The sequence below is a fragment of the Rhipicephalus sanguineus genome, chromosome 4, assembly GCF_013339695.2.
Source record: "Rhipicephalus sanguineus isolate Rsan-2018 chromosome 4, BIME_Rsan_1.4, whole genome shotgun sequence".
Taxonomy (NCBI): Eukaryota; Metazoa; Arthropoda; class Arachnida; order Ixodida; family Ixodidae; genus Rhipicephalus; species Rhipicephalus sanguineus.
Genome location: NC_051179.1, coordinates 208,082,386 through 208,101,366, shown reverse-complemented (window position 1 = coordinate 208,101,366; position 18,981 = coordinate 208,082,386). Strand labels below are relative to the sequence as shown.

The window sequence follows — 18,981 nt, the reverse complement described above, 5'->3', positions numbered from 1 at the left end:
TGTACGTCGCCGCCGATCACACAAATTGGGATGTCATTCTGCCCTTCGTCACCTACGCCTATAATACCGCCCCTCAAAGCACAACTGGGTTTTCACCCTTCTTATTGTACGGAAGGCACCCGTCGCACACCATCGACACGATCCTCCCATACAAGCCGGATTCAACTGAGTGTGCGCCGATTTCTGACACAGCCAGGCTTGCTGAAGAGTGTCGCGAGCTTGCCAAGACTTTTACAACGCAGGAACAAGAGCGGCAGAAGAGCATTCGCGGTGGCACCACCACTTGTGAGTCCACGTTCCTCCCTGGAGCGCTCGTGTGGCTCTCGGTCCCTACCACTACAACTGGCCTCTCTTCAAAACTGATGCCGAAATACGAAGGCCCCTATCGGGTCGTCGAGCGCACATCCCCGGTCAACTACGTGATCCAACCCATCGAACCATCTTCGGACATGCGCCGTCGAGGGCGCGACATAGTCAACGTGGAGCGCCTCAAGGCCTACTATGACCCACTCATAGTGACGAGCTGTTAGGTCGCCGGACGGCTCCCTTTTCGTACCCGGGGTGATTGTAGCGAAGCCTTTGAGATGAATAATGGGTTGCGCTCTCTATAGCCTTCTAGTGGGTCGTCCTCTTTGGCTCTTCCCGCTCGCGTTCTGAGCTCGTGTTCTTGCTTGACTGTCGCCATTGAGCATCGTCGCCGACTGCCGTCTAATAAACATCTCAACAATATAAATAAATTTTTGTGAAATAGGGAAGCAGCCACTATGCAATTTTTCGTCATTCTGCGGAGAACCGTGGTACTCGCTAAACACTTGTAAGGCATTATGTACACTTTGTTGATGCTGTGGCTGATGACGATGAAGAATTATCGCAGAGGCCTTTGTACTGGGTTGGAAGCCTTGAACATCCCACTCGTTGCGCAATTCGCATTGTGTGACGCCCGGTTACAGAATTCGCGTTCGTGTGACGCCTGGTTGTTATTTTACTCTTCGACCACACTACATTACATATGTTAATGTTGTTCCTTCCCGACATGAAGCCTGTATAGGGTCTATTTGCAACGCAGTTTCAAGCACCGGCATGGCCCCGAGGTAGAACACTGGGCTCCCACGCAGAGGGCCCAGGTCCGAACCTCGTTCCATCCTGGAAATTTTTTCTTATTTCCTTTTTTTCTTATTTCGTGCGATAGCGGTTACGGACACCGGAGGCGGCGGCGGACAACTACGGCGCCAAAAACGGCCGTTGAAATGATCTCATAACAGCTTTCGCTGTAAAAATTAGACTACCAGCAGGAATCGAACCAGAGCGTTTCGCGTGGCAGTCAGGTATTCTACCACAGATCCACGCCAGGTCTGGAAACTGCATTGAAAAAACACCCTATGCAGGCGTAATGTCGGTTCAACGTCAATTGTGGTTGTGGTGCTGGCTATCTAATTTGATAACAAAGCAACAAACACGACATATGTACTCCTATGATACAGGCGCCATGTCAGGCCGTCTGTGGTTCCAGTGTTGGCTCTGCTTTTATAGCAGTGCAATAAACATTACATTCGTACTCCTATGTGATTCAACAAGCTATATTCAAGCGTTGATCGACCCCGAAGGAATGCACTAACGAAAGTTACGTATGATGTTCAGATCAGCGCATCGTAAAGTGCACTTCGCTGCGATAATACTGACGTGTGTGCTCTAACGTCAGTGCTGACGCTACGTCAGATATTAAGTTACCCTTTGAAGGCCAGCGTTGTCGACGTGCCTGGTAAGACCACGATGTGACGCAACTGCGGCAGTTACGTAAGCACGTCGATACATCTCGTATAACGCGTGGCTCAAAGCCAAAAAATGCAGCATAAAACTACTCGCTCACTGCTTCGCATGAAACCGATTCCCACAAGGCATGGAATCTGCAAAATCTTTTAGATGCGAAGCAGCTCTTTGACTCACGTGTGTAACGCCGTACGTTACGTGCGTCCGTACGACTACGAATGCGCCGCAACGCGTTCCCCTCGCCGTAGGTGTTGGAGCGTTGCCAAGTAGGTCACGCCACAGCTTTGCGTTGACGTCACGCTCCCCTCGCACTCTTCCCTCGCAGGTGCGCGCTGACGTCACTCTCTCCCTCACCCGCAGCATGCTCGCCGTAGCGCCCGCAGCTGCCGGCTGCTCCGCCCGCTCGCAACACCTCTGAACGTGTCACTTCTCTGTCGCTTCACCCGTGGTAGACAAGGCGAAATGCGCCCCTGCTCCGGTCCACGCCCGTGTCTCGACTCTGAAGAAACAACGTCTACGAAGTCGTGCCAAACGCTTTAATGAAACTTACACGAAACCCAACCCGCCTCCCGTGTCTTTGCGTTTGAAACAAACGTTTACTGGAGTAAATGCTACACCGCGTTCCGCTTCAAACCGTTCTTCCAGCATCCGCGTCGACGCCCTTCTCAACCGGGTCAACGCCGTGCGCACCGCTGCTGCTTCGCATCCCATCAGGGTTCCCTTCGGGCAGATGGTCCAAGTTTTTTAACACGAAAGTGTTTTATGCCGGGGTCCACCAAGACTTCAGTGACGTATTTCCGTCACGCAAATGACGTCGAAAAAATATGCACGATCAAATGGCAAAGAAAAAAAGGTACCGTCAACGGGCATCGAACCCACGACCGCTCGGTCCGCAACAACAGATGCCGGGCACGCTATACACTGCGCCACGGTCACTTTTTTTTCTTTATTGCCGACTGCGCCACGGTCACAGAGCCTAGAGGCTTTACGAACGCGCCTTTTATATCTACCACTCCCCCGGTCGGCTGGGTGGTGTTGACCTCTGGGAGTGGTAAGGTAAAGTAATTCGTCATTGCTGTTGCCTCCGCGACTAGCACCTGCAACGCGTTACGCGTCCGTCCCATTCGGCGCGTTATAGGGGCGAAGCTCCTTAAGGCGGCACCCGTTCGTCCCTCGTAGTCGTAGTAGTGCGTAACCAGTCGTAACGCTAGTACCAGATCTTGACCTCCAAGGTGGTGCCGGTGGGAGATTTTTCCTGTGCGTTGTTGAACAATAAAAAATTCGCAGCGTGCGCGTTAACTAAAAGCCGAATTCTTCTGTCTCTCATTCCCCATTAGCAGCCATTGGCTTGTTCCAGTAGGAAACGTTAGTAGAAGTAGAAGTGTAAGTGTTAGCTAAAAGCCGACTTCTTCTGTCTCTCATTCCCATTAGCAGCCATTGTTTACCTCCAAGGTAGTGCCTGGTGAGATTTCTCCTGTGCGTGATTAAACAATAAAAATTTTGTTCAAAACGCCGTTGATTGATGAAATAAACCAACGAAAGACGCCAGATGTTTTCTAAAAGCAAAACGAAAGAACGCCAGATGTTTCTAAAGCAAAACGAAAAGACGCCAGCTGCTTAACGAAAGACACCAGATGTTTTCTAAAGCAATGGTTTTCTAAACAATGAAAATTCACAGCGTACATGTAAAATTAAAGTGAGCTGCAAGTCGTCATAACTCATCGAACCTTTATAATAAACGCGCCCGATCTCACGTCGGTGATGATGTACTGGGCAGAATTCGCGGAAGATTCACGGTTTGCCGATGAACCTCCGCAGCTTCGCCCACTCATCATCATTCACTCCGTGGATATGCTGTGATTTTTTTAATAGAAGTTGAATTTTGTCAATGCCTTAACACACCGCCAGGTGGCGACCTTTGCCCAAGCGTCGTAACAGCGTCGGCCTCGCTCAGCATCACGCTAATACAAACCAAAAATAGCTCTGCGACGCGCGCCTGCCTCACCTGGCTGTAACACCGCGTTCCATGCTCACGCGCTCGCCCCGAGAAAAATCGCGGCCGGGCTACCGGGGCGGCACGACGCGCTTTGCGTTTCCCTCTAGTCCGGCCGTGGTGTTCAATCACATTTTGACATGACGCGGGATGGCGACCAAGTTCTGCGTCCAGTATGAGACGCTCTTCTGGCTGTCACACCTCGTTCTCTGATTACGCTTTCACCGTTAACTACTACAGCTGCCACAAGGGTTTGTTTAATCATTTAACATGGACGTTAGTCGTCGGGGTGGAGATGTACCACAAATCATCAAAGTGGGTGCATACTCGTTAAACGGCGCCATCAGCTGCCAGACATCATTATATATTGTGCAAACTCTCATATCAATGTACAGTAAGCATTCAGTTACTTCTGTAAGGGCACGCTTTACTTTCGTGTTATTCCGATTCCTATGACGGAGGGATCAACCGTGTTTTTTTGAGCGTAGCCCTATGGCTGCGCATGCTTTTTGGCGATAATGGAGACCACGAAATCCTGATGTTGCATTCAAGGAACTCTTTACTTCTTCCCATCTTTACCCGCCCTTGCACCATTAATCTACATATATCATCATCATCATCATCATATTTACATCTTTACCCCTGAAAGCCGGGGACAAATGGCAGGCCGCTGTAAGAAGTATGTCATCGCTGTATTTTCATTCTCCTTTTGCATCCATTGCGGAGCGCGTTTTCTGTCGGACTAGTCCAACTGCGGGGGGGGGGGAGGGCTCGGTTAAGTTTGTTTTCCCCCCCGTCCCCTAATGGAGAACCCTGCGCACGCCTATGGGAACAATGATTTAGCTTCCTCTAAGCGTCACACACCACTGGCGTAAGGAGAAGCCAGTAGTGTTGACGGCGACGCACTTAAATGGTACACAGGATGAGACTTACAGAAGGCGGTTGGCATTAGTCAATGCCCAGCGTTCGATAACTTCAGCGTGACGTTTACCACCTATTCGGCTAATATCGGAGTAAAAACACATCACCTCAGCAGGAACGTCTTCTGGAAAGCACTTTGCATCCTTAAAGCAATCTCAAGGGAACAAAACACCATTTTTCCTAACCAGAATTTACAAAAATGGGGTTGTAAACACCTGTGTCCTATACGATAGGCGCGTCAGCTGGTAATTGGAGCTCGCTAACTAAAAATGTGTTGAATAGTAGGCGGGTTTCGAATAACAGACTTGTCTGTTTTCGTTATTTTTATTGTTACGTCGGTATAAGAGCAGATATCCGATACTGCCACCCCACTTGGCGTTGTCCTGACGTGACGTTGTATAGGGTCTATTTCCGGAACAGTTTGAAGCACTGGCGTGACTCTGTGGTAGAATACTTGACTGCCATGCAAAATGCCTGGATTCGATTCTGGCTGGAGCCTTAATTTTTATTCTGCGTTTCAGTCGGGATATTTAACCCATCGTGAACACCGCCGACTCCGGCACCGCATTTTCTTTGACGTGGGCTCCATCACACTGTCGGGGTAAGGTGTCTGGGTTGATATAGACTGTGTCACCTGTGGCGCATATCCGCACACTATGAACCGCGCTATGCTGGTATGTGCCGCACGTGATTGGTGCAAAATATTTCATGACATACGCGACAGGCAATGTCACGTTTTTCATTTCATGAGCTGCGAATCATGTTCGTCATGCATTCACGTCCTCCTATGCCAGTTTTCATGTGTACTAAGCTAAGGAGGCGACCACGAGAGCGCCAAGATGTAGATAGATGGAGAGAGAGATAGAAACCGTCAAAGTGCCTTTGGTTCGCTAAGAAACGCTTCGCACTTAATAAACAGTTGGTAAGTGCGATGATAATTGCGTCTTGTAGCTACACAATATAATATCAAACACTCCAATTTTCGTTGCCACAATATATTTTCTAGTAAATGCAGAGCTAGTTTGCTTTTTCTATATAACAAAAGCGAGTACTTACACGGCTGGGCCGCGGTCGGAAATTGAACTTGGGCAGTCTCCTCTGCAACAAAAGTGATCAGTGAGCAAGGTGTGAGCTTCGTAAATGTACTGTGCGACACGATCACCTCGTGAGCGCCAGGAAGACATAATAAATGGAGGTAACACTTGAGCCTCCTAGAGCACCTTGGTTAACAAGACTGGCAAAGTTAATTGAAGCATCCATGTGTAAGCAAGACGCACCCAAAAGCATTGCTGTATTTGTACACATTTACAAAGTTCAGAATGAACTAACTAGCCAGCAAGAAATGTACTTATTGAGGCTAGGGACATCCAGCAACTACTTTGCTGAGCTGTGCTGTCATTCAGGTATTTGAAACGACTCATTACTTAAGACATTGTTTCGTCGTACGGTTTTTTTCTTCGTTTATTTGTAGCCCTGTGAAATCAGCGCAAGTTTTCCTCCTTTGCCCTGCTGAAGACCATGGTCTATGTAAGATTAGAGGCTGCGGTAATCTACTCCCGATTCTGCGGTAACCTTAGCGAACGACCTTACATTACCTAGGGTTAAACATAAAATACTATGCACGAACGCACAAGCTCAGTTTATTGGCTCTTTGATCCCGGCCCTATAGTATTGCTTTTAGACTTCCTGCTGGTTATTAGGAAGTTGAAACGGTGCTGCAAACGGTGCACCAAAATGTGAACACAGTTCTGAAGCTTGCTCTTTAGGACTTGAAATTGCGATTTTTCCGCTCTTTTTATCAGTTTCTGCTATATTCGCAAAATGCACAAAAAATTAATCCCACTTTCATGACGAATAACTTGCTTGGGGTCACAAATGTGTGAGCAGGGCTTCTACAGAAATCAACATAACGCCAAAAAATGCGCTACGCACTGACCTACGCATTACTTTTTTCTGATGACGCCATCCACCGTCGGCTTGGCGAGTCACCCATCGGCGCCACAATCATCTGCACTAAACGACGCTTCTCATTAAAACGGAGCCGTTCGGAACAGCCGCCGAGTTCTTATTTTCCTGTTTCGTCGTTATCTAATTAGACAAGCCCTTGCCGCAAGAAAAAAATAAGTGGTTGCCTACACAGTTGCAAAAACATTTTCGTTCACTCATGCAATAAGAAACAGGGGAGAAGGTAACAAGCTTTTTATCACACTCAGGATCGTGGACTCAGAGATTGCACCAGCAGCGTTGCATTGCGATATCGGGGGTCGCGGGGTGACTCACGTTCATCAAATAATTTTATGCCATCTGTAGCGTCGCATTACTTGAATTATCATCATTTATTCAATTATCGCCCAATTTGAGCGTATTTCTGAAATTGGCATTGCGGCCTAGAGATTTCCGTAAGAGTGTGCACAGCGTTATCGCTTGCCCTATCCACCCCGCACCCCCTCTTTTTATAATGAAACATTCATCAACAGGAAAACCCAGAAGTCAAGGGTGAGTCAAATTGTTTTTGAGAGGTAGAGCTATTAATGACATTATAATTACATCTACTGACACCAATAGCACTACTATAATGGGTGACTACTAAAAATCTGCTAGCTTTTTCCAATTACTGTTATTGGTTTTTACGGGGGCTACGAAACACTGGTTTAGTAATTTCCAGGGGTGTGCGAATATTCGAGTTTGAAATTTGAATCGAATAATACTTAATCGAATAATTGGAGTCGACTTTCGAATAGCGAGTATTGAAACTTTCGAATTGTTTGAGAGGACGAATATCTAAAACACGACAAAGACCAATGGTGCAACTTTGTTAGGGTGGTGGTGGCTAATACTAACGCTGATGTGCCTACATTAGGCATTTCGTTAAACCTTTCACCGATATCCTGTTTCAAAGCCAGCGCATGTTTACCTTAAAGCAGATTATACCATTTCCGCACGTCATGGTTACAGCAAAGAAGGCCAGAGAACAGACTGGGAAACTGTCGACCTGCTAACGTCAAAATAAAATAAAATAAAATAAAATAAATAACCAGCACACTGAGTTCGGACCTTAGAGTCAAGAGGTTCTAAGATACTTCAATTAGGTGCTGATTCAATGAAAGTATGGTCCTTTAAAATGCTGGAGAGAGCATCGAGCCGCACTTTGTCCAGGTATCGCCAAAATTGCTTTGCACTACCTTCCCATCCCTGCTATAGAGGTGCCCAGTGAGCGCATGTTTTCAACTGCCGGAAACACCGTAACATCGCGGCGAGAGCGCCTGAAGCCTGGTCATGTGGAACACTTTGTAGTTTTGCATGGCAATTTGTAATATTTCGATAGCAGTCATTCACCGCGTTATATGCTCGAGGACATGAGCAAATTTCATTTCCTCGTTCTTTCTTTCAATTTGTAATAAATTTTCTGTATTCAATATTCGATTCTATATTCGGTATTTTTGGTCACTATTCGGCGCTATTCGATTCGAATTCGATTCGAGAGGAAATTTCACTATTCGCACACACCTAATAATTTCTGTTAGTAAGGAAGCGTCTTGGTACGCACGCAATATCGAAAACAAAAAGAGTTCCATTAACATGTATCGTCAGCGCACACATGTTGATTTGGAACATTAGCAGCTGTGACAAGTAGGTTAACTGCCCGAATTTCGATCACGAAGGGAATTAGCAGTTTCTCCCGAAAGGCTGTAACGACGGCAAGGCTTACCGTTGCGCTTGAGCTGCGCAGACTGTGCTCTAACTGCACCCGTGTGTTAGATAAGTTGGCGCGACGAAATATCTGTAACCCATAAATCTATTTGCGTGCAGTAGAAGGACTGTGACATCAACAGACGGATGCAACTACAGTGTTCGCATATAGTTTTGGTACTGGTGCTGGTTACATCGCTTATAGACATACGTCGGCAAACTCACTCATGAGTCGTCTCACTCAGACTCGGGCCGGGTCGTGAGTCCGAGTGAGTCCGGTTGAGGACGATTTTGGTGAATCCGAATAAGCCCTAAGTGCAAAATGCATTTTTTGAGTGAGTCTCAACGAGCTCCACTTTTTTTTTGCCGAGCTATGGTCCTATCTACTCGTCTTCAGCATTACAATCAGCCTTACGTCGGCGCACGTTTAAACTCACGTCTACTCACACATATTTCAAAGCACTTGCGTTCATACGCCTCCTCAGTATTCATCTATCAGAGGCGGGATTTACGGAAAAGGGGCGGGGCTTGCCTTGACCTCCCCCCGCAAACTCTTTCACGTGAAGTTCTCGATAAAAAAGTCACAGTTTTGCCGCAAGGGCGAAGCAATGAATGCGATAGCAAGAAAAGCGGCCCGTGATGGACGCGCTGCTACGCTGCGAAAACATCTGCGGCCGTATAATGAACATCTAAACAACTACCACGCGAGCAGAAAGCGGAAGGGCAAGGTTCTCCCTGCACAAATATTAGAAGAAGCGAGCGAGCTGGCCGACGACTTTTAAATGCGCCCGTTGCGCTCCTCGCGCCATCTCGCTGGTAATAAAGAAACGCTTATGAGCGCTTGCCGTCTTGAGTCCTGCCAGCGAGGGTTTGCATATAACGCTCGCCGTTAGCTACCTCAAGGATCTGCGCTTTGTGGCGTAGTGGTTAGCGCCATGCCCTGCGGAAAGAGAGGTCGCTGGTTCGATACCGCGCTTCGGAAGCATTTTTCCGAATTACATTTCTTTGGGACTATTATATATATATATATATATATATATATATATATATATATATATATATATATATATATATATATATATATATATATTGTAGCATCTGGATAACAACTGTGTTGACACCAAGGGAAAGACAAAAAAGAAGACGTTGGCATAGTGGGTGTGAGCCACGGTGGTTTTGACCGTAGTAGAAAAAGGACAAGAATGGCTTTGTTCAGGAACGATGCTTGAGGTTTGCATTAAAACGTGAGACCTCTTGCTTCGCACGTCTTGTTACATTTGGTGGCAGCGGTGCTCACCCATGCTCCCCCGAAACCAGCCAGTCTCGCAAGACTTGACTCCACGGTCGCCCGCTTCACAGCCCGATGACTGCGAACGTACGGCTAACTCTTGTACCGACAACGGCCCCCTGTCGTTTCGCACCGCAGACAGCCCTGCAACTATGTCGGACTTCAGCCATCCGTATGAGGCCTTTGGAGACCAGCTGGCCACGCGCCTTCTCTCCGTGGAGGCCATGGTAACACAGCGGCTCTCCGCTACGGCTAACCTCCTCGCAGACCTCGCTGCCCGTGTTGCTACACTCGAGTCGCCTTCCACTGCTGCTCCACGAGTTACACCACCAGCTGAACAGACGCCCACAGAACATACACCTTCTCAGCCTGCGGACCACCTTTCAGGTACAGGTCGTATGTCATTGCGTCCGCCTACCTACGATGGTACCACGTCATGGGCAGCCTTTCGGATTCAGTTTGAATCCGTTGCCTCTTTTAATTGCTGGACATCAGAAGAAAAACTCCTCGTCCTGGTTGCTCAACTTCGTTCTACGGCAGCAGAGTTACTGAACTGTTTTCCACGTGTCGGCCGTTCCACATACAACGACTTAGTATGTGCGCTCGAGGCTCGGTTTGGGGACGCCCCATTCCGATCACTATACATCGGGCAATTGAGAACGCTGCGTCAAGGGCAAGCCACACTCCCTGACCTCGCTGATACAGTCGAACGTTTATCACGCAAAGCGCTCGCAGGGTGTTCTGAAACTACGCTGGATCTTATTGCTACCCAGACGTTCGTCGATGCCATATCCGACCGTGGTACACAGACCTTCGTGCGCCTCGGCCGTCCAGCCAACCTTCGGGCAGCACTGGCGCTTGCTCTAGAAGCCCAGGTTTTAGAGCCATCGGTTCCAGCTTCGCGCGGCCTCTCCGCGCCAATTCAGCAAGGTTCACCGTGCTACAACAGTGCTAAGAGCCACTTACAACGAACTTCACCTGCTTCGTGCTGTTACAAGAGCCCTGAGGTAGGCTGCTACGCCCGTTGTAGTTCACAGGCTCCACAGGCGGAAAGCTCGTCTCTACAATCGCCGCAGGAAGCACCTAGCCTCAGCCATCAAACGCACCTCTTCTCTCTTGGAACATGGTCAGGCAGACCAAAAGTAACAGTGCAACTGGGTAACCGGAGCTCTCCTTCTGAAGCTCTGGTAGACACCGGCGCAAGTCTTTCCTTTCTGCGTGAAGATTTCCTCCCACCTGGCGCATTGCTAGATGACCAGAGAAGCCCCGGTCCTTCAGTGCTATTCCTTGCCGATGGAACTGTCGTGCAACCACTCGGTGAGACCTGTGCAGTAATTTCAGCGTTTGGAAAAACGATACGACAACCGTTTGTGGTAGTGCGCGACCTGATCGCTCCAGTGATCTTGGGCTGCAACTGGTGCTCTGCGATGGAACTCCGGTTGGATTTCAAGGGTGAGGACTACATTGTGGCACTGAATAACCCCTCCCGCAGCGCTGCTGGCGTCATACCGGCAACAGCGAATATTCCTGCAGAGACCCTCACACACCGGTGGCGCAAGTGGTTGCTCGAACGCTGCGTTGAATTTACAGATATTTTGAGGGAGCTGCTTACATGGGCTACGAGTAGTCGTCCTCTGCTACACAACGTTTTTCACCTATGTGGCACCGAATCCACGTTCCAAGAAGCTTTCCGTCGGCTCGACGGACGACACCGGCTGTGTCATTTATGGACTGCCACAAGACGAAAATGTCAACACCAGACTCTGCACCACTCCCGTCGTGGCAGGTCACCTTAGCGTCATCGGTCACCATACCTGTCGGATCCGCTGTCTGGGTCCCTGTTCACTTGGATGGCGAGACCAACTTTGATGGCGACATCTTAATCGAACCTTTATCGTGCTCCCGGCCGTCGTTGGAGTTTGCCACACCACGGGCTGTTGTCTCATGCTCCCGAGGTAATTTTAGTACCTTTGTTCTGAACTTATCCGATTATGATTTGCATCTGAACACCGGTACAGTTCTCGGCGAGTGCACTACCCGTTCTCAACCTACTGTCCTTGCCACGGTACAAGCGGCGCATTATTCGTCTAGCAACAACTGCCTACTTAACTGGGACGACTTCCACTTCGGCCCGGACTTAACAACTTCACAAAAACATGACATACAGTTGTTGCTGCAGAAATATCGCTGCTGCATCGCGGTCACGCAAAAAGAACTTGGTTGCACAAACGTATTGCGAAACACGATTCATACAGGCTCCCATCCACCCATACGCCACAATCCACGTCGCCTTTCCTTGTCAGAACGAGCAGAAATCTAAGCCCAAGTCGAAGACATGCTCGAACGGGGCGTTATTTCTCCTTCGTCAAGGCCATGGTCCTCGCCTGTGGTCCTGGTGAAAAAGAAAGACGGTACAACTCGATTTTGTGTGGACTACCGCCGATTGAACAGTGTCACAAAGCCCGACGTCTATCCCCTCCCTCGTCTCGACGACGCTTTAGATCGACTACACGGAGCGCAGTTCTTCACCACCTTGGACCTGCTCTCCGGATACTGGCAAGTAGAGCTAGATCCTGAAGACGCAGAAAAAAGTGCCTTCATAACCCCTGATGGCTTATATCAATTTAACCGCCTTCCTTTCGGCCTTTGCAATGCTCCCGCGCATTTCAGAGGCTAATGGATCGCGTTCTTGGGCACTTAAAGTGGAGCATGGCCCTGGTGTACTTAGATGACATCATCGTTTACGCTCCAACATTTGAGGAGCACCAAAAAAGGCTTGAGCTCGTATTGAGTGCCCTCGAAAGGGCAAATCTCCGGATAAAGCCTTCTAAATGTTATTTTGGCTTCTCCGAAGTGACGTATTTGGACCATGTTGTAAGTGCTCGCGGCCTCAGCCCTGACCCGTCCAAAGTAAGCGCACTGGCCACCATTCCGCCTCCGACTACGGCTAAGCAACTCGAAAGTTTCTTGGGATTTGCGTCCTATTTCCCCCGCTTTATCCCTGGCTTCGCAGTACGCAGCAACCCGCTGAATGTACTACTCAAGAAGGGTACAAAATGGCACTGGGGTCAAGAGCAAGAAGCACCCTTCGCCGACCTTAAAAGCGCGTTGCAGTCGCCACCCACACTAGCCCACTACCGGGAGGACGCGCACGTAATCATCCATACCGACGCCAGCGGTCTTGGACTTGGAGCTGTTTTAATGCAAGCCGATCCTGATGGCCACGAACGCCCCGTCGCCTTTGCTAGTCGACGGTTAAGTGAGCCTGAAAGTCGGTACCATGCGTCTGAATTGGAGTGCCTAGCGGTAGTTTGGGCGGTGGAAAAATTCAGGCCCTACGTATACGGCAAGTCGTTCACCATTGTTACCGACAATAGCGCTCTCCGCTGGCTTCAAGCGAAGAAAGACCTCAGCGCGAAATTGGCACGTTGGGCGATCAAACTGCAAGACTACTCTTTCAAAATCGTCCATCGCAGTGGCTCTCAACACCAGGACGCAATGTGTCTCGAAACGCCGCACCTCAGGATTCCCCAGCGCCAGCTCTCGCATTTCTTGATCTTCGGGCAGCTCAACATGCAGACAAGAATGTTGAGGACATTACTCGCCGTCTGTCTGGCGCACTGCCGACTAATATTCATCGTTTAGTAAAGTTGAAAGCTGCTTACGCTCTTCGGGATGGTATTCCGTGTCATCGCACCACGAGAACCTCTTCTTGGCTTCCTGTCGTGCCGCAAAGTGTACGACAGTCCGTGCTTTTTATGTGCCACGACGCCTTTGCGGCTGGTCACCTTGGCCAAACGAAAACGCTGGACAGACTCCGTCAACGTTTCTGGTGGAGAGGCATGGCATCTGACGCACGTCAATATGTGTCCTCTTGCTCCATATGCCAGCACAGGAAAGCCCCACCTCATCCCATACAAGTACCTCTTCAACGCATACCGCCACCGGAGGCCCCTTTTGAGGTCATTGGCATTGATCATCTGGGGCCACTACCACGCACCCGGCGGGGCAACAAGTTTCTGATAGTCGCAACCGATTACCTAACGAAGTGGACCGAAGTTCAAGCCGTCCCTGACTCCTCTGCGACTCATGTTATTTCTTTTGTGACCGAACGCATAGTGTTCCGCCATGGCACACCACGAATGTTGATCACGGACCGCGGCACGCCATTCATGTCTCCAGCCTTTGAGAGATTGCTATACCAGTACGGAATCCGCCAAGCTGCTGCCTCACCAGAACACCCACAAACGAATGGACTGGTCCAACGCACCAACAGAACGCTGGCTGGCATTATTTCTTGCTACGTGAGCCCAGAGCACGATGACTGGGACGACTTCGTGGCGTCTGCTGCGTTCGCTCTGATCACGTCACGGCAAGAAACTACTAGAGAGACCCCCTTCGAGCTTGTATACGGGAGAATACCAAAGCTTCCTCAGGAGTCACTTCTCGGCATTGATCTGTCCAATGCAGAGCCCGACGGGTCAGAATCGAATACTACCGCTCTCCTTCAGCAAGCACGCCACCGAGCACGCCTAGCTATTCTACACAGCCAAGCAGCTCAAGCTCCACTAACAAAGCAGCGCCAATCTACGCCGTTTCTTGTCGGGGACCTCGTGTTCGACGCACACAGCGTGTACCAAAGCGTTGTCAAAAGTTCTTGCCGCGCTTTTTCGGACCCTACAGGGTCGATAAGCAGTTAGGGCCAGTGACATTTCGTCTTAGCGCTATTGCTGAGCTGAAGGACAAGCTCTATGTGCCACGAGATTTGTGCGCAACCTTTTCTTCACACGGTGCTTCAGCCGACAGCGGCGGGGGGGGCGGAAAGTGTAGCATCTGGATAACAACTGTGTTGACACCAAGGGAAAGACGAAAAAGAAGACGTTGTGATGGTGGGTGTGAGCCACGGTGGTTTTGACCGTAGTAGAAAAAGGACAAGAATGGAATATATATATATATATATATATATATATATATATATATATATATATATATATATATATATATATATATATATATATATATATATATACCTATACATACACGGTACACGACAGCGGCGGCAAAAACCAGCCGAGACTGTCCATATAATTGCTTTCGCAATAAAAATGTCTCGTGTGAGTCATGTCTTTCATAAGAATTCCCTTGCTGGATTGCTGCCGCTGAGAACTCGCATATATAGGTACGATATGAAGAGGTGCCATGTAGAGCACCGATTATGCGAGATATTGGCGTTAAAGAGCCTTGAAACCGTGGTCGAAAAAGCTACTGTACGCTAACGCACTAATGACTCGAGTAACTCACTCAGATCGAGCCGTGAGTCCAAGTCTGAGTGAGTCCGGGTGAGTAATATTTTGGTAAGCTTGAGTCCGAGCGAATCCTGTTAAGGAAAATTTGGTGAGTCTCCTCAGTCCGAGGGAGCCCTAAGCGCAAAATATATTTCTTGATTGAGTATGACTAAGCTCCATTTTTTTTTTTTTTGCCGAGGTGTTCTTGTGAGTCCTTTTATGTTGCTTGACTAAATTCCTCAATGTAAAGGGAAGGTGCATGAATCAAAATGTTGTGCAATAAGTACTTTGTCACTTAAAATACGCAGAATTCTGAGGAATAGTTTAGCGACAAGCACAAGAACTTGTCTGCGGCTTTTCACGCTTTCAGCTTTACGGCATCTGCCTCGTATACGCCGCTCCTATGCATATTGAAACAGCATGCATGTGCTTCGGTACATATTAAACATCGTGGTGAGTGCGCTTGGGAGGCCGCCGGAAATCCGTTTTGTATGTTAAAGTAATTTCTATTACGATAAAAACTACGTTGGACTTACATCGGCGCTGACCACCACAGCGGCTGTAAAGAAGAAAAAAAAGCGCGTCAGAGGTGAACCAAGATAAATGCGGTTTCAAGTTCACACACACGAAACATATAAACCACCAAAGTAGGAGTATTATGTATCTGCAAATGTTTTAAGCACACGCTGAGATATTAAAGTAAGCGTATGAGAAAAAAAAACGTGTAGGTAAATATTGATCCCGTCCTCATCATAATGATCTTCGGAAGGTCGGTAATTATCTTGTCAACATACTCCTTCGGTGAACCGTACCGCTTACGCCACAGACATGTATGTAGGCTCGCGCACATAAATAGCGAATTTCCGCTGGACTAGATGACGTCTGACGTCGCTCAGCGCTCAGCAGATAGTGCGTGCTCCTCGGTGTACTTGGCACCTTGCGAAGGCAGGATGAAAGGAATTCGCTAACGCCACACCTACACGAGAGAACGTGCCAGACACGACGCTTGAGGCACCGGTCAAACGAAAACAGCCTTGTAAATCGGCTATCACGTTTCTTTGAAAAGCATTCCGTGGTCACATCAATATCCCGAAAATTCCAGCGGCAGCGTGTCGGTCACTTCGCGAAATACAAAACGGCGAAACAAGAGCTGAACATCACGCTCGTAAAAAGCAAAATAAAATTTCTCATTACGACGTTGTCGTATCTGTGTATCAAGTAAACAAAAAATATGGTAAAGCGCTAATGGCACGTTGTGTATGCTACCACGCAGATGGTGCCAGACGGAGTGGTCGGGCGCTGGGGAATTTCCGACGGTTCCTTGAGTGAATGACGGTACGACGTACGATTAAAGCTACAAGAAAAGACAAAATGATGCATCGCGAGGTGTCTGTCTGGGCTTCCTCCGCACGTGTCGAGGAAGCGTAGAAAGCCATGGCAGGTTGCGATGGCTAACGACCTGCTTGGGTCAACGTTTCCATTTTTGCTTAAGCTCGTTTAACAAAATGAGTTTTCGCAAAATTATCAAGGCAGATAATGTCTCGCAAGAGCATCATTCCCTGCCTTAGGGAAAGGCTGCGAGAAAGTTGCTCTTCTCAAAATGTACCTACGCGGCGCAACACAAGACACTTTGAACGAAACGACAGGACAGGCGCGGCTCAGGGTAAAAATAATGCCCGGATGTGAGTCGTACGACATAGTGAAGTGTGTTAGTGCGTGAGAATTTGCAACCTTTTACTGCTGAAACGAGCTTCGATGTCTCAAGTAGCGTTCGTAAATATGTTATTATTGACTTAGCAAGCGGATCATTTGGAGTAGGGTGCGGTACACTTGGCTGGGAACATTGTCAACATTCTATTGCCGTAGAGCTTTTGCACACAACTAAGGGGACAAAAAGCAAGAGGTGTGCGTCTAGTGTTTGTCTAGTCTTGCTTTCGTGGCCCTACCTAAACGCAAAATCGCGTGCAGTTGTTTCTCGGTCACGGTGTGTTCTCGGTTGAACGCCTATTTGCATCCTTCTGCTTTCTTACGAATCGTGTAAGCTTCGCTTTTCGCGGGGGGCTTTTGTTTCCACTCTTGGATGACCAACTGGAACAATTGCTTTTCGACCTGCATGTGTTTATGGATATTTGTAAAGAATATTTTGTACAACATCAGTTGTGTATTTGCCCTTTATATTATTCCCAGCAAGCCCTGTTTCGATATTGAATAATACCTCTTCACATAATGCTATTGACAAGAAGCTATGCAGGCATAATTAACAATAACGCCTTTACCGCTGCCTCTACAAGTGTTCGATATGAAGAATCGCGAGCGTGAGAAATACTTTACGTAACACACGAATTCGCTCCAACCCAGGACTACCCGTGATCCTTCACGCGTGAGAGACTACATTTTACTATTTACATTAGCTGCATGACTCTGGGAAGCGGCGTCTTGGTATTCCTCACATACACATGCGCCGTGTGCTCCATTAGGAGGGTGGGGGGAGGTCGCTGCGAAGTGCGAAGAGGGCGGAATGTCACCGCTGCGCCCCCACTGTTCCCTGCCAACTGAAGTCCTTTGAGTCAGAACGCAGTAAGACGAGGTGTTAGGCGAGAGAGGGGGGGGGGGGGTTACTCTGATTTCTTAGGTACGGTCGACCACAAACATTTACGGACGATACGAGCGCATGCTGGTGTAGTCCGTAAGTTTTTGAAGTTCCGAATGGACGGCTATCTTCCCATTTGGTCACACGGCAGCTTCCTCGTTCAACTTTCCTATTGCCGTCAACGCAGAAGTTCAAAAAATCATTTTCTCCCTTAAAACGAAAATTGTAATGATAAAACTTGCCACACAAGAACTTTTTATTTGGTTTCGATTAAGGTATAAAGCTGATTTTTAATTAGAGCACCACGTGGTGTAAACTGCGCCTCAACGTAGACCAAACTGACGATTTTCTCGAATATGTCATTTTTTCCCAGTAAAAGTTAGAAAGACAGTGGTCTGAAAATATATTTTAGCGCAAAATATACTTTCTCTAGAGTAAGTATTCATTACTCATATATTCACACATAGCGCAATATCATAAGGAAAAAAAGTGCAAACGTAGAACATTTTGGCAAATTTTCTGGAGGCGTATATGGCAGAAAAATTGCAGTAATCTTGTGAAGCATCGGACATCTTGCACAAACACCTTTGCATAGTATCTAAACTAAGTTTGGTATTGAAACAAGAAACGATACTCTCAGAATAATTTTTCTGACGAACAACACTCAGACGACATTCTGAGAAGTTCGGGATGCTCTCACGTGACCGAAATTGTTTTAATCTCCTAAATATTCTAGCAATTTCTTGTTTTCAATGCAAGAAATGAAGATTTTTTTCGAGTACATTTGAGATGGTCGCCAAAATGGCTGGGACGTTTGGCGTGGAATGGCCCATATGAAATTTGCTACGAGAGCACTATGCGATTCCCCTGCCATCGGTGAGTGGTTGGCTAATGGTTAGAAATCGCAACAGTAAAGTCGTGCCGAGACGTGCATCGTAAAAGTCAATCAAGGAAGTTACTTAGCACTTTAGCGACCTCTTCAAATCAATGCCAGGCGATATTTTACCCGCAGACTTCTCACTCATACCTTACTATTACAACGCTCAAAAATCAAATAGTTCCTTTAGTTAAACTTTTTTCGCCTCAGCTCATGCGTCCTAGAAAACGACTGCTAACCGATCGCGTTAAACACTCACCGACAATGACAACCAAGAGTATAAGAGAAAGGCGGCACATCTTCGATGATTCTTCTGTCGACTTAGCACGGAAACACGAAGGTGGTAGAAAGCGGGCGACACGCACGATGGTCCAAGGCGCAGGAGTTCGCCCCTATTTATGCCCCGAACAATCTCTGTCAGTCCGCTTCAAACGCAACACGCCCACCTCGGCAACGACATCCGATGCGAGCGGGCATGTTGCACGCATCGAGTGAAACCGCTGCCACCATTTTTCACTGTGAATATCACTCTATGCACGCGGATGTCGGTGCGCCTTGGGAAACCGCTGC

The 18,981-nt window shown here is 48.1% G+C and overlaps 1 protein-coding gene across 1 annotated transcript in view; it reads right to left on the bottom strand.

Annotated features, from left to right (window-relative positions):
* The window catches only part of LOC119391060 (uncharacterized), a 42,865-nt gene extending 24,097 nt beyond the window's left edge, over positions 1–18,768 (bottom strand). The window contains exons 1-3 of the mRNA XM_037658744.2: positions 18,671–18,768; positions 15,481–15,503; positions 5,738–5,779 (exon numbers count right to left, since the gene is read on the bottom strand). Of these exons, the coding sequence (XP_037514672.1) occupies positions 5,738–5,779; positions 15,481–15,503; positions 18,671–18,710 (105 nt within the window). The 5' untranslated portion in view covers positions 18,711–18,768. The remainder of the gene's footprint in view (positions 1–5,737; positions 5,780–15,480; positions 15,504–18,670) is intronic.
* Between the last annotated feature and the right edge of the window lie 213 nt (positions 18,769–18,981).